At 40.9% G+C, this 15,637-nt stretch overlaps 1 protein-coding gene across 1 annotated transcript in view; it reads right to left on the bottom strand.

Moving 5' to 3' along the window:
- Window positions 1-15,637, bottom strand: part of UBP1 (upstream binding protein 1) — a 38,639-nt gene that overhangs the window by 4,029 nt on the left and 18,973 nt on the right. The window contains exons 4-13 of the mRNA XM_084279694.1: window positions 15,354-15,459; window positions 14,664-14,770; window positions 13,131-13,283; window positions 12,865-12,975; window positions 12,211-12,318; window positions 4,741-4,844; window positions 4,221-4,275; window positions 3,961-4,054; window positions 1,936-2,026; window positions 1,178-1,287 (exon numbers count right to left, since the gene is read on the bottom strand). Of these exons, the coding sequence (XP_084135820.1) occupies window positions 1,178-1,287; window positions 1,936-2,026; window positions 3,961-4,054; window positions 4,221-4,275; window positions 4,741-4,844; window positions 12,211-12,318; window positions 12,865-12,975; window positions 13,131-13,283; window positions 14,664-14,770; window positions 15,354-15,459 (1,039 nt within the window). The remainder of the gene's footprint in view (window positions 1-1,177; window positions 1,288-1,935; window positions 2,027-3,960; window positions 4,055-4,220; window positions 4,276-4,740; window positions 4,845-12,210; window positions 12,319-12,864; window positions 12,976-13,130; window positions 13,284-14,663; window positions 14,771-15,353; window positions 15,460-15,637) is intronic.

The raw sequence follows: 15,637 nt of genomic DNA, 5'->3' as shown, positions 1-15,637 counted from the left end.
ACTCTCCCCCCATTCTCACTAAGACGCATGAACCACCCTGACTTGTCTGCCAAGGGGAGGCTTCTATTTGCTCTGATACTGAGAGCAACTTCCCCATTTTTTTTCCAAAAGGCACCAGCAGGTCAGAGAGACTTAGACAGTTACCTAAAGATGATTTAGGGGGTAGTTTTGGATGGTGTCATACATGTGACTGATACTTGTACACTGTTGCTTGAAATAGGGATGTAGAACGCTCCTTTGGTAAAGAAAGCCCTTTTCAGCTGTCTGAATAAATTTCCTACAGATCATCTCAGAGCTGAAGGGAGGGGTGTGTGTGTGTGTGGGGGGGTGGTGTGGAACACACCACCGCAAAGGAACAGAGCAGTAAGACAAAGCAGTGATTCAGCCTGATGCTGCATTTACAGTTCTGTAGCTGGATCTGACAGTGCTAGAAGCCCTTGGCAGCTCCATGTTTGCACATTCTTCCATCCCAAACTCAAGACTGAAGATACCCAGAGGGAAAGTATGTGTTTGGCAGAGACGGTATCCTATTTACAGATCCTCCTCCAGCTCAATTCTTGCACAGAGAACACACGACCACTACTGCAGCGACAGCCCATACAGATTTCAGTTGCCTGGGGAGGGAGGTCTCTTCACTCAAAGCCAAGAGCAAGAAAAGAGTAATTTCAAATAGCTCCATTCTCCTAATTTTAAGATTGTGGTGAATTTACAATTAAACACTAAAGTTCCCATCTATGTTGAAACCATGTCTCTCTCTCAGGAAAAGACCACCAGAACCACAAGCCCATACAACTGCTTGGCTCTTTTTCCTTGTCCATGATCTACTGGTTTGGGATCAGCTGCACAGAAAGTGTCAGCAAAACCCAGCGGGAAAGAATCTAAAAGTGCTTGCATTTACCTTTTTATCTGTGGCTACAGAAACACAGCACAGCTAATTTGGGAGCCCCCTAACTAATTACCATGCAACTACACTTACTTTTATCAACGGACTGGGGAAGAAAAAAGTAAACCCGCCGATTTCACCTGGAGAGGTTTTAAGGTTCCGTTCGTCTGTGTGGCCCTGAAACAGCAGCGCTGCTCTGACAGGGCCTCCCTGTGCTTCCTCTGCACTCCAGAAATTCAGCCTCCTCACTGCCCCCACCCAGCCTGCTTCAGACCTCCAGCCCCCGAGCCGCACCGTATATTGCACCGTTGCTGCTATCGCCGTTGCCTGCGTCCTGTCTTTCCAGTTGTATGCTCCTCAGCGGCTCCTGGCAGACGTAGATTGTTAAGCGGGGCCTGACTGACCTGCAATTCAAAGCAGCCACGTGTCAGAGCAAAGGCATCTCGCCCTGGGAATCCAGGAACTGATACACCACAAATGCAGGTTTGTCAGGTTAGCAAATGCTTTCTGTGTTCTTTTGCTGACAAGAAGAACACAGGATTCCAATGGCCAGTGATGTCTCAGAGGACACTGTGTTTTAACAAAATCTCAGTCAATTCCGAGTTCCATTAAGACACCACTCGGTGGAAACTGGAACGTAACTACTGAGTAACAGCGATGATTCTCTTAAAGGTCAGTGGCAACAACTACCCGTTTCAGGCAGAATTGGACACACCAGTTGGGATGCTGTCTGTGTTAGCACGCAAAGCTTGTAACCCCAAAAGGCCTCAGTGCTGTTCTTGGCTCCCCTTAAATGAGAAGTTTGGCATCTTGGCAACAAATCAATCTGGTTTTAAGAAATGGGCAGCCCTACAGCCCGCCCCCGAAAACTCTTCGGTGCCTACGGCTGGGTTCTGTCCTGGAGGGCTCCCCTGTCAGTCCTGGAGACAGCTCTCACATGCATTCTGGCCCATCCTGACACTGGCTGTACCCAGACCCCCAATTCTAAGGACGGGGGATTCCAGTAAATGACAGAACAAACCCCACTCACACCCCCACTTCCAACAGATTACCTGGATTTCAGTGCATTATATAGCCGAATTCCATCGGCTGGACCACAGATTTGTACCAGATCTTCTCTTGTCAGCTTTAATAAATCAGCACCTGGGGAAACACAGGAGGATTTGATGAGGATTATTTTACAGCATTGATCCCATTTAAAACAAGCTGTATGTTCATTTAAACCAAGAGTAACAAACTCCACCACTGGAGAAGTGGAAACCTGCGAGCACGAACAAGCACGTAGGTACAATTTAGAGCAGGCACAAAGCAAAAAAAGCCGATTCCCCAAGGTGGTTAAGTTTCACTTGGTGGCATTTACCTCTTCAGAAGGGTACAAAGTCTGCAGGGCACACAGTTTCTGTACAGATAGATGACTCTCCTGTATCCAGACAATGACTGAAATGACTCAAAGTTCTAACTTTGGTTATTGTGTTTTAAACATAGGCAAAATACAGAGCAAAAACACTCGATGGTTTCTCACTCAGTGAATCACCCCAAGCAATCAACTATGACTTCATATCCTCTATGCACTTAAGTTATTACAAGGCATTCATCTGTAGGAGACACTGCTAAAGGCTGGTGTGACTAAAACTGGACATGAGCCACCAATGGGCATCTGCAGCCCAGAAGCCCAACCGCATCCTGGGCTGCATCTAAAGAAGTGTGGCCAGCAGATCGAGTGAGGTGATTCTGCCCCTCTGCTCTGGTGAGACCTCACCTGGAATATTGTTTTTCCAGAGGTCTCATCACCACCTCAAGGTCTGTTCAATATTTGTTTGGAGAAGTCATACTGCCTATGCACAAGAAAACATTATGCACCCCTGGGGTCTCAAAATTTTAGTTACTGTAATGATTATTATCATTGTTGTTATTATTATTAGCAGCAGGTTATTAACCATTTTAATTATTGCTGCCCACTCTGATGTCACCAGAGCTATACATAGATAATTTTTATCAACACGGTGTTTCCCTACAGGTTGCTGAGGGAGGTACAGCAAAGTATCGGCTCATTCGTTAGGGAAATTGCTGAACTTCCTTTCTGAAGGTTGGATGACACCTTCATGGCTTGTTCAGAAAGGGCAAATGTGAGCTCACTCCTCAGAGCCTGGATATCTGAGCAGAAAAGCAGCAGGCAGCAGCAAACAGAATTAATTAGCTACAGAGAAGTCACATTAGAGAGTCTGTGTTTTCGACCTTGGCCAGGGAAGATGCCCAGTACAGAGGGAATTCTGGCAGAAGGATGAGCAGAGCTAAGAGGAAGGAGTTACTCATCAGGTTCTCCCCGTCATGTCACCAAAGGAAACGAAGCTCTGCTCATGGTGTGTACTGTGCCATCCCACTCTTTACAGAATTGCACGGAGGATTAAAGAAACAAACAGTGAAACTGTGCATCTAGGGCCATTTCTTGCTTCATACAGTGGAAACTGTGCTGACCACATGCTGAAGGAAAAGCAACCAGCCATTCTCTTGACATGAAAACAACCGAGGCAAAACCCCACATAGGTAAATAAGTTCCCCTGCTGCATGGCACTGAAGCAGAGTTCGAGACAAAAAAGGAAGGAGTTTGAATAAAATGACTATTCACAGCTTCAGAGCTTGGAAGGATGAAAGCTCCACCTACTACAATTAAATCAAACCCCTAAGAAGAGATGGGGGGGCAGATGTTCACAATTTCTCGAACCTTCTTCCAGATCACTGCATACCGGTTGCCTCCAGGAAGCAGCACAGCGAAGTGAGACGGCCACCGCTCTCACTTACCAAATTAATTCATTTTTCTCAAAGGCCTCATTAATGTTAACAAGATTTTGTGAACTCCTGCCAGGAAAATGAAGAACCCAGCTTCACTTTTGGGTGTCAGGGTGAATCTGCACAGAACACAACTAGACAAAAACGCCTCCCAATGCAAACTGAGTATTTAACAACCAAATTACCACCACTATTGATGCCACGTTGTTTCCAGATGGTTGTTTTCCCCACACAAAACTTGCTCACCCACACAGAGAGAGACTTTAAATAAAAAGGTAAACTATAGATACCTGAGAAATTTGAAAAAAGCCTTGTATAGGTAGAGAACCTATGCTTGAGCAACCATTGCTGAGTTTCCTGGATTGTGGCTGAAGGATGGAGCTGCTGTAAGAAACAAGATTGGATATGATTATTTGCATGTTAAAAAGTAAAAAACCCAAGCAATTAAAATCTTCCCTCAGTTAAAGTATCTACTAATTTCAAAGAGTGCATAAATAAAATACCCTGACACAAGTATAGCAAAGTTCAATACTAGAAAGCAAACACTCACATCTCCAGAGCCTTGAGAGGTTCCATCTCCTTGATGATTTGGGGAGGAAGAATTGCTACAGATAAAAAAAGATAGTAATTTTTATAAAGTATTACTAGAATTTTATCAAACAAAATATTCAAGTGTTGCCAAAAAATAACCTGAAATTCCCAAAACTATGAATATCACTGTTAAAAGAGAAATTAAACCCTGCACAGAGTGAAGCTTAGGAAAAAGATGGCCATGTTTTACATGATACATAGGTCATCTGGTTCCTATGCTGTGTGTTCCTTTTAGCCACTGGAGAAGCTGCTTTGCCAACATTCCCAGGAGTTACATGGCCACTTACCTGTCTTCAACAGTGATGGAGGAAGGGGGAGTAAAATACAAGGTAGACAAAACAAGACACCACTAAATCATCCCTTGACCACCCAAGTTTGATTACTCCAGTTTAATTAATACTGGGGCACAAAATGTTTACAAACTTGGTACAAAATGTTTATTGATGTATTTTGGGTTTTCTTCTTTTAATTAGACCTACCTGTCTGGGACACTGTAGGTATTATGTTGAGCAGAGGTAAAAGTTGGAGCAGGAGTAGGACTGTTGTTTACAAATGTTGTAGGAGTATCAGGCCATGGTGAACACTGAAGATAAAAAAATAAAGCTTAACTTTCACTTGACAATACTTCTTTTTTTTTTTTTACATTTAACTCTGATTCATAGTTCTTTTATTTAAAGCCAAGGTTTTTGTCCACAGAGCATTCTGAATTGTAATTCCAAATACAGATTCCTTCCATCCAACATACTACATGCAGATACTCCAAGTAAAACACAGTTTTCTCTTGTTCTTTCAAAGAAACTCCTATTTATACTGTCTTCTGTTAAGAAAGCGAAGGTGTTAGTGGTGGAACTGACAGAAGACCTGTACAGATGACTCAGTTGTAAACAAACCCCAAGGCATCTGCTGAAAAAAACTTCATTCATCCTGAAAGGGGTGAAGTTGAAACTGTGGGTATCGTGACTTGACAACAGGCGTTCAGTAATAGTCTGTAATAGTAATATTCTGTAATATTATGAAGCCAGATTTCACCCTGTGGTTAAGTTTAGTGTATCTGCTCTGGCAGCAATTAAATAAATGTAGAATTTCCAGTAGCAATTTTGTGATTTGGTTTCGGTTTGGGTTTTATTTATTTATTTATTTATTTAGTATTCATTTCCTGCAGGGCTAAAATGATGCTCACATGTACTGCTTTCTTTACACTGCTTGGTAATACTGGAATTTTTATACACAAATTTAAGTCAGAGGTATATTGTGTATATAAGTATATTATATAAAAAAAAAATTATATATAGAAGCACATTATATATTACAAGCCAGCTGTCCAATTTAGTCAATCATGATAAGAGGCCTAGAAAACGAGAGTAGCTTTTAGTGTTTCTAATACCATTGCAAATTCTCTGTTTTAAAGAAAATTAGAAAAACCAAAAGGTTTTGGTACGTTCAAAGACAAACAGACAGAAATAGACCAAGCAAGCTGCCCAAGATAGAGTAAGCTAAATGCCACGCCAGCTAAAACACCACAGATTTTGGATTTACTTATCATGCACCAGCTAACTACCCTGTACAGAAATTTCCAGAGTTATATCATAGCCTTGCTGAGGGAGGGGGAGGGTGAGGGAGGGTAGCAAGTATGACCTAATACTAATGGAAACGTGTTTTGAGCACTTTGTGTTGAAAGAGCCTTTTGCTATCTGTGGGATGCAGCGAATGAGCACAGTATCAGCCACAATCTTCTGTGCAGCAGTTAACAACATCTCTTGTGCTGGACTCCAGTCTCTGCTCCTCAAGAGTAAGATCACAAGTTCCCCAGCATGGCATGTACCATTAGAAAGAAAAATCATCTTGCTTGTCAGTATCTTAAAAACTAGGACATTCTTCCTCTGTCTGAGGTCCAATTCAAATCAGTACATTTGCTGGCTGCTGCATGCAACCTTTGACTGCACAGCCAGAGCCACCCTGCAGCCTCCCAACAGTGCCATCCCCGCACCATATGCTCTTATATGACCCCCTGGTGTTACCCACTCCTCCTCCTACCCTGTGTGCTCTTCTCAAGCTCGTTTTAATGGCAATCTCAAGGATGTTCTATTACAGCAGGTAATTAAAACAGGCCTTTGTTCCCTAATTATGTGGTCCAAAGCCATAACTTTTATTTTAAAGTTCAACACAATTTTAGCTTTGTTCCTCTGAAAAGTTTCAGAAGTACAATTCATTTTCTTTAGTTTTCTGACATTTTCTCCCTACATTTTAATGCAAGATGTTTATCTGCACATACAGATGCCAGCTGTACTGCCGTAGCTGCTAGTCCTTTACAAGATTCTGCTCAACATGCATTTGAATTCAGGGGCAGGGAAGAAGGCCCTGGTGCCAGAGAACACCTTCCAAGCCATTCCCGAGGTGTGTACTGCAGTTAACGCTCCTCCCCTTCAAACAGTTGAAGCTGTTCAGAACAAAACTGTTTAGACACAGGAAGAAGCACATCTGAAATATTTAGAAAAAAGAAAATCCCAAGCCAAAGCAGCCTTGTTTTCCTCTCCTGTAAACACCTTCCTGCCACATCTCCTCTTCCAGCAAAACTGTTACTAACTATCCACTGAGACTGAATCACTTGGTTTAAAACAAAACAAAAAACAAACAAAAAAAGGTAGTAGTAGTAGTACTACTGCTACTGCAATATGTCCACTGACTCACTTCTGCTTTCTTTTGTCTTAAGAGGTTGTGGAGGGAAAAATGAGTAGTTGAGCACTGAGATACTTCATTATGATGGGTTCAGGACTGTGAAAGCCTAGCATTAAAAAATAATTTAAAGGAAAGAAGGGAGCAGCATATATTCTTCAAGCATCTTGTAGCAATTAACCCGAGCTGCTTACACTTTTGGAATCGCTCACATGCACAACTACCCCACGCTTCACAAACCCATCGGGCCCAGAACAGGATGAGCCAAGGGTCTGGGCACCAAACCCATCAGCACGAAGAGGACCGAGCAGGGACGTGCTGTAACATCCTGCGTGACCACTCGGGGCACTGGGGGCAAGTCATGCCGGAAACAGCGCCTGCAGTCACCACTGCCGGGGCAGGGCGCTGCTCGTGACCTTACAGACTCAGGGTCTGATCAATCTTACACTCTTAAGCCCAAATTTGAGTTAACAGAAGGCCATTCAGCCAGCTAATGATACTGATACAGAAGTCCCTGGCCTCTGGGTGTAAACTTAAACATGTTACTCTCGCTAGGAAGCATCCAATGTTGTAAAAAGCCATCAGGGAGCAGAAAAAAGACTGGCACTCTATCTTTACCTGTAATGAACAAGGACTATATACTCATGAATTTCCAAATATGATGTTTTTGAGGTCTCATCACTAACTGCCCTCCATTACTACTGCCCTGATACAGTACTGCCGATACAGCCTTACTGCAGAAATTAGGCCTTAATTTCCAACCAGTGAATAATTCTCAAGGAGAAAACTAATTTGATTTCAGATCTTTAACATCCTTCTGCACAGGATATAGATGAAGTTATAAAGAGTTTTACTAAAAGAAGATAGGAAATCTTTCCAAGTACTTTTCAGATACAGGACACATAGGTACCATTTAAACTCAAGAGTGTTCCTAAGCCACTGTTCAATACTATTTCCGTTCCTACTTCCTACCTACCCAAATCTACCCAAGTTCACACCTTACAAGAGAACTCTGGCAGAGAATTCCAGGCTATATTCCAATACCAAACCAACAGGAAAACAAAAAGGTTGTTCCACAAGCTGGACATTACACTTGGGCACACAGCATCATCTTTAGAGAGGAAGGCAGCAATGTTATTATACACAGTACAGGGGTTTTTCAATGAATCTATAAAATACAGGGTTCTTGCCCCAAACAAGCACTGGTGTTGGCAAAGGGAAAATCTTTTGCTCACACAGACTTTATTACTATGAATGCAGAAGTGTGAATTCACCCACATGACAAAGCCTGTATGCTAGTGATCCTGCTATATAAAGTATACATAGATATAAGGAATGAAGCAATACTACACACGTACGTAACTAAACTGGCTTTGTTCCAACTCCACTTTCTGACTCTCATGGCCTCTAAAAAGTTTTACATTCTAAATTTAAGCCACGTACAGAATGTATTTAATAACTTCTGCACCAAACTTTCACTTGCAAAACTTTTATGTCCAAGTTATTTCAAAGTCTATACATGGAATTCTTCTAACTTGTTATGTGTCCTATAATCAATTCTGTCCACAAAAACTGACTTTGACCAAGTTTGATCAAGTTGTAGCTTTATATATTCTAGTTTGAAACATATATAGTAATTTAAGTATCAACCAAGATACTGCAGACAGAAAAAGAAATAATGCAAAGACCTAATTATCACCACATAAATTTACCTCTACAGAAAAATTCAATGGTCCGTAGCACAAGTGAGTCTTAACAAGTAGTTTTAACTACCCATCTGTTTGTCTGGAAAATACTGAGATACATACTGCAGAAATCACAGGGAATGCACCAAATTCTGACACATCAGATGAGTAAAAAGGAGAAATGGAAAAGCATACCTAGGTGGCACTATTATGAAAACAGATGAGAAGGAAAAGACAGGTGATGGTAACTGGAAACAAAAATTCCCTGGTTCTTAGAAAAGGACAGGAAAGCAGAATAACTATTTAGCAAGGACACCTCACTACTCTTTGCACTGTGTTAAAAATCCCACATGAATTAAATGGGAAAAAAAAGGTATTAGATTCAATGTATCCTGAAGGAAGCAAGAAACTAATCTGTCTAAATCAGAGTGCAGCCAAACTGGTAGAAATCATACGGGGGAGGAAGAAAAGAAACAAAATCAGAAGCATCCAGCAAACAGAACATAATCTTGGAGAGGCAAATAAAAAAGGCAACACACAAAATGAGATGCAAAAAGCAAGGAACAAAAAAAGATAGCCCATGTAACGGGGTAGGCGTAGGAGGAAGACAGCAGTACCCAGCTTTAAAAAGGAAGAAAACTATAGATTGGAGAGCCCTGTATTTCTGGAATACAAGAACCTATTTTTGGGCATCTAGCAAGAGGCATTGGCCAAGTAACAGCCAACGCACTCCACTTCATCAGAGAAACAGACTCCAAACAATCCTGCTATCCCTCTGCAATGGAGAGACAGTTCCTAGAACTGTACAAGATCCATCCAAGACATAATGTATAAACCAGTGTCCACTCTCAGAAGTAGGTCTTCAGTTCTTGGGTGTAATCCCCCCTGTGACAGCTGTACTGCACATACAGTACACTTGACCTGCACATGTGAGGAAAGTCTGAGAACAACCAAACCTCCTGATGTTACATTTGGGAAGATGGATTTGGAAGGACAGAACTGCATTCGGTAGAAACCTGCATCACCCCCTGCCCATATTCAAAGGGCCACAAGGATAAGCCTGCCTGGTGACAAGAGAGGGTGGTGGATGAGGTGGCCTTCAAGATGTAGATCAGACATTTATTTTCTAGATCAAACAAACAAGGTGTACACTCAAATTACACAGTTAAAAATCATACTTAATGAGTGCATAGTGATTAGCAAGGTTTCCCTATCAATTGAGCAGGAACAGTGCTTTACGGTAATTTTTTATGGGTTTGGTGTTGCTAATAAGTTTGCTAACAGTAAAAATCATTGTCATGATGGAACATTTTATGTGTTAAATCTGCAGAAGATGCCAGTTATAAAGGGCTGAAAGCACTTCATCCTACAGGAATGAAATTCAAAAAGGTCTTAAGCTGTCTGAATAGATAGAATTGCACTATGACAAACACAAACCAGGGACAGTCAGCTGCACAGTTAAGAGAGCTGCAAAGCTGTGCAAAGCTGTTATTCCAAAATAGTCTGTGGGTCATTCTTGATTCCAAACAAGATGAGAAGAAATAAACACACACTCTACTTTGTGGCCTTTGACAAAGACACTGTAAGTCCAGTACTACCTGTGCTATGCCAATTTTTCTTCACCATAACCAAGAAGCTTAGTATTTCAACAGGTCAGGCAACTCTCAAGTATCATTTGGCTAGAGTTTGTCCTACTCTAGGCAAGGGAGTTGTCATTTATTTTAAAAATACCTTTTTTTATTACTCTTTCTGTAAGCAATAATCATTCACTTAGGTACAATTGAAAAGAGAGCATGGGGGTGGAAACAAAAGGAAACCCCTCAAAGGACCAACTTCAAAAGATGCTTCAGGTGTGCTTTCTAAGTGAAAGAAATCAAATCCTATTTTCTCCTGTCTACATCCTCCCTGGACCCAGGGCCACGTGGAACAAATAAAAGAATGTCTGCATTGCCAACGAATGCTAAAAGTGCATCTTAGAAGAAAGAAAAAAAATACCCAAACAACAACTAAGAACAGCAGATGGTAAATTTAGACAGCTCATTGCTTACAGTAGTTTTGGAAGGCAAAACCCCCCCCAGTTACACAGTTTATAAACAACACTGAAGTATTTTATAACCTAAAATTTATACATCACTTTCACAGATCATAAGTACAAAATAAATAATACCTGAGGGACAAGACCATCATTACCCAAGCACTGCTGGGAAAGAGCTGCCAGCACAATATGCCTGTTTAAAGAACAGTCAAATAATTGTCTTCCACAGCCACAGTACTAACTGACATTTCAACCTGCCAAATGAAAGTTGCAGGATTGTTCTGCATCAGAAAAATGTATGGTCCCCATGATATTCACCTTAAGAAACAGCATTTAAGAAATCTGAAATGCTAACCCTTGAAAGGAAGGGCGAACAGGATATTGTGGTGGCATGCTCCCCCCTCCCCTTCAGCTCTAACACCAGTGGGAGTCGCGATGGACTTCGGGGGACAGATGGCAGCAGGATAGTTTAGGGCTATTTGGACCAGTGACCCCCATGTCTTGCTGGTACGCAAACATGACTGGAAGTCAATCATCTGACTCAATAACTGGTGGCCCATCGAGCTCTCCTGCACAGCAGTGGGCTGCGTGCCAACATCTCCCCTTGAGCAGGGATGTCTCTCAGGGTCACCCCTCGAGGTTGAGAGATTCCCCCCCCCAACAAATCCTCAGCAAGTGACCAACAGCGTGCTCAACTCTCAAATCTTTGCTAAGTGATACGAAGGACTGATTGTGCATATATATAATCCATTAGACATACACGATCGCACTGGGGACATGGGTTAGATTCCAGCCACACCTGGACCCTGAGGAGGAGTTTAGAAAGCAAGGGGTAGGGGTCCTTTCTGAACTTCATGACTCAACAGGAGGGTCTCCCTGACAGTTCTGTCTGACCACGTCTTCTATACGGTAAATCATCAAATGTACTTTGCCACCACATCTTGTTAAACTACTAGCAGCTGCACCTACTATCAAACTTTGCTTGTTCTGTATGAATAAAGCATACTGAGCGACTCCATCTGTGGCAGACAGAGGTTAGGTTCACTTTGTGGGGCACAGATGTCAAAGTTGTGCTGACTCTTCTGAACAGCATTAAACCTGCTTGGAGCACAGTGTATAGGTGGCTAAAGGAAAAGTCAGTGTCTAACCATCAACCATCAGTAACACTACACAGCCTTTTAAATAATACTGATGCACACAGAAACTTATACTGGATATAAGCACAAATATGGAACGAAACACTAAATTTCACTGGTTTTACTTCCACTAATTACACACATACAGGAAAGCAAACAGCTCTTTCGTTTAAAGTCTAATAACCGGAAAGCTCTTGACTTTTAAAAGTTACACAGTCCCTCTGCAACAGTTTAAGTGTTAGATTTAGGAAGGATTCCTTTGCTGAAAACAAACATGGAGCAATTGGTATAGACAAAAGTGAATAAAATTAAAAGGCACAACAATCAAAATGTTTTTACTTTATATGATGGAAGTTTCTCCTATATCTAACACTGCACAAGGTATCTTGCACAATGAAAAGGTAAGCAGAAGTCCCTTACACTGCCTCGCTTTGCCAGAGAATCACCGTAGTCTGCTGGCAAAGTCCGCTTGCTGGACTTTTTCTGCTCATGTTCAACTGCATCTTCAATTATAGGCTCAAGCCTCATCTGGACAAACACCAAAGATTTGGATCAATTTCTTTTCATTATACAGTGAGGAAAGATCTAAAAGTCTTTTAAAACCTTCTGAAATCTTTAGAAAACTGCATAGAACTCACTGATGTTTAAATAAAAAGAAAATGCAAAACCCTACTGAGGCTCTGGCCTTAAATTCAGTAATCTCCAAAAAATGCACTTTTAAGTTAAAATTTGGCAGATTATTAAATTCTAGATTCCCCCCTCTTTTTCTTTTTTTTTTCTTTTGGTGCTTTTCAGCTGCAAGGTTTATAGATCTGTACCAAAAGACTTATTCTAGGGTTCAGTACAGTCAGTGAAACAGTGTTCATCTTAGTGTGCTTTAACACAAGCACCTATATGAAAATTTACTAAACAAGATCTTAGAATTTAATGCTGCTGTTCACTGCACAAGTTCATAAAATAAAGAGTTTATCTTTGTGTAGAACTAATTCTTCCCCCAACCCTTCCAAGGCTGCAGCTAAGTTACAAGCTGTATCTGTGTACTTTCTCCTGAGGAAGTAGATGCAATTCTGTTACCTCTGTAAGAACTGTGGTGTCATATGAAGGCTGATACTTTTCTTTTTCATGTGCAGTTCGCTTTTCCATCTTTTCTCTGTCTGTTTTCTGTTTCCTGTCTGCTCCTTTTGGCTAAAAATGAACAGTTACATGAACAAGAAAGCAGGTGGAAAATTATTTTTATAATTGAAATCTGATCTCAGAAGTAGTCAAGCAGTAGTAAAGGTGTCCCCCAACTTTAAGGGAGCTTCAGAGAGACTTACTAAGGATCTGTTTTCTACTGTTACCTTAAAAACTTTGATTTGACAACTGGCTGAATGCAGATGATCCGTATATTCTCCATTTTCAGTCTGTTTAAAAGTGTCCACCTGAATCCTAAAAGGAACTCCTTTCTCTCCTCCATGTTTCCGAGGGGTGAATTCAGTGCTGATACAATGTACCTGAAAAAAAAAACAACCAACCATCAAACAAAAAGGACCCTCAGAAGTACTCTAGACATGGATTTCATTAGGTGTTACCAACCAAATACACATTTTCTAAGGACACGTAACAAAGTACCCAGCCTGGGGACCAAACCGCATAACTAATGTTCTGTTCCATTTTCATGCCCACATGCAAACGAAACCAAAAACATTGTATTTCACACAGAAGAGGGGAAACAAGCGTGTCACCAAAATTGCTTCTAAAAGCAGAAGTCATTGTAAGTTCTTTTTAAACAAGAACTTGATGAATTCTAAGAAAAATATATAGTGAATGACAAAAAGAATATATAGCCTGATGCATTATAGCTAGGAAAAACTTCTGAGCTACTTGTAATAAATGTTACCAAAGCTACAGAAGGTCACTGACTGAAGAGTTTTTAATATCATCTGAAATCTGGGCATTTACAAACATGCCCAGTTTCCTATAAAAGTCAGCAGACACTTTAATCAGTACGTGATTGCCGCCAAGTGCTACATCAGAATGATGGGGTATGATAGAAACACTCCTTAAAGATACATAAGGAGAAAAATCAGAGTAACGGAAAGAGTTACAATGAATCTCACTGGACAGCACTCACAGATTGGGTTTTTTTGCTTCCTGACAAAATTTTAAGGGAGCCAAGCACTGTGTACACTTTGTGCTCCCAATGACTACAAAACTATCTTTTTATTTCCCATGACCATCAACAGCAGAGCACCACAGACTGTACACTGATGCTTACAGTATGTAATCAGTGCTGCTCTGCTGTGTTCTCTAGCTTTTAGAATTACTGAACTATATGTGCATAGGAAGAATCAGTTCCATTTTCATTCAGGCTGTTATCATTTCTTCTATGGAAGAAGCAATAAGCAAAACCAGTCAATAATTTCTCTTACACTTCTTCAAGACAGCTGCATTTTAGTAAGGGTGTAATTCTTCCCAGAAAAAATGTGCTAGAAAAAAGTTATGACATTATGGAATTTAACCTATTTTGGCAGCCTCGGTAAGAAACGCTACTACCTCCACCCTCGTACCTACACCTTTTTCTTTTAGAATAAAACCAGATCTGAGCCAAAATAAGCACAGTTTTCCTCAAAGAGCTCTCTGAAAGCCTTTTATTTAAATTGTGTTTAAAAGATGCTTTTATTAACCTGAATCAAGGTGAAAAACTTCACTAGGGTTAACCCTTACAGAAACATGAACCTGTTTTTTTGGGTTGGTTATTTTTTTTTTACAAAGCTGTTATTTAACGGCAATTCCACAAATAAGAAACTAAGAAGCTTCATAGTGCAAATATACTACTGTTTGTGACCTGAAAGGCACCAAACACAGACATCCAGTCAAGTAAAGTTTCAAACCTGAATAAAAGCAGATGTACATTTTGTTGGATCCCACAAAAATTCAACTGCATTGAGCTGGCTTGGATTTGTCTTGATATCAATGACTCCAACAGACATTGGAATATCTATTAAAATAAAATAGGTAGTACATATTTCAAAATATTCATATTCAAAGAAAACACTACAAAACATTTTCCATCACTAAACACAGGTAGGGGGAGAAAATGATGGCTTTGGTGTCTTGACTGTAAGCCCAGAAATGGTTTCATAGGACTGATCTGCAGAACCTTAGTAGACTCAGCATACAGACGGCTCAAGGCCTGCAGGTATTTTCTGATCCCACTCCTCCCCCCACCACCACCCACCCACAGCTTATGCACCAAAAATGATCGAGTTATGCAAAATAAGGAAACCACATTGGTGCCATTTCCCCAATCTCCTCATGACTGTAACATCATTCAGTAATCAAAATTTGAAAGATTCCTAAATGCATAAAGCTGCAGGGTTGTTATCTTACTTCTGTAGCACTTGAAGGTTTCAAAAGAATGTGAAAGTGGGAAGAACATTTATATTCTAAATACACATGCTGATAAAGCAACACATGGAAAAATCAGCCTGCTTTTTACCAGCCCTAGCACAAATGTGACCATGATCAATTTGAATTTGGAAACAATTTCATACAATGGAAACAGACAGAAGGAATTATACCTAAGTCGAGCAGTCTGTCCCCAGGGCGGTTCCACTTCCAACCTTCTAGCTGCTGGTGCTCTGTATATTGCAACCTTCTGTCATGGAACACAACTCTTATAATACTCTAACAAAGAGGAAAACAAACATCTGATGAGCCACAAGGTTACTGTAAGTTTAGAAACAGCCTGAAAATTAAGCACTAGAACATTCTGAAAGACCCACAGCGCTGCTAAGCACATGTTTACAGCAAAAAGAAAATCATGAGGCAACCATCTGTACCCCCAAATATTCTGCAGCACAGA

This window comes from Gallinula chloropus (assembly GCF_964237585.1).
Source record: "Gallinula chloropus genome assembly, chromosome: 2".
Classification (NCBI taxonomy): Eukaryota; Metazoa; Chordata; class Aves; order Gruiformes; family Rallidae; genus Gallinula; species Gallinula chloropus.
The sequence above is the reverse complement of the archived record's forward strand: the minus strand, read 5'-3'. Positions and strand labels throughout refer to the sequence as shown.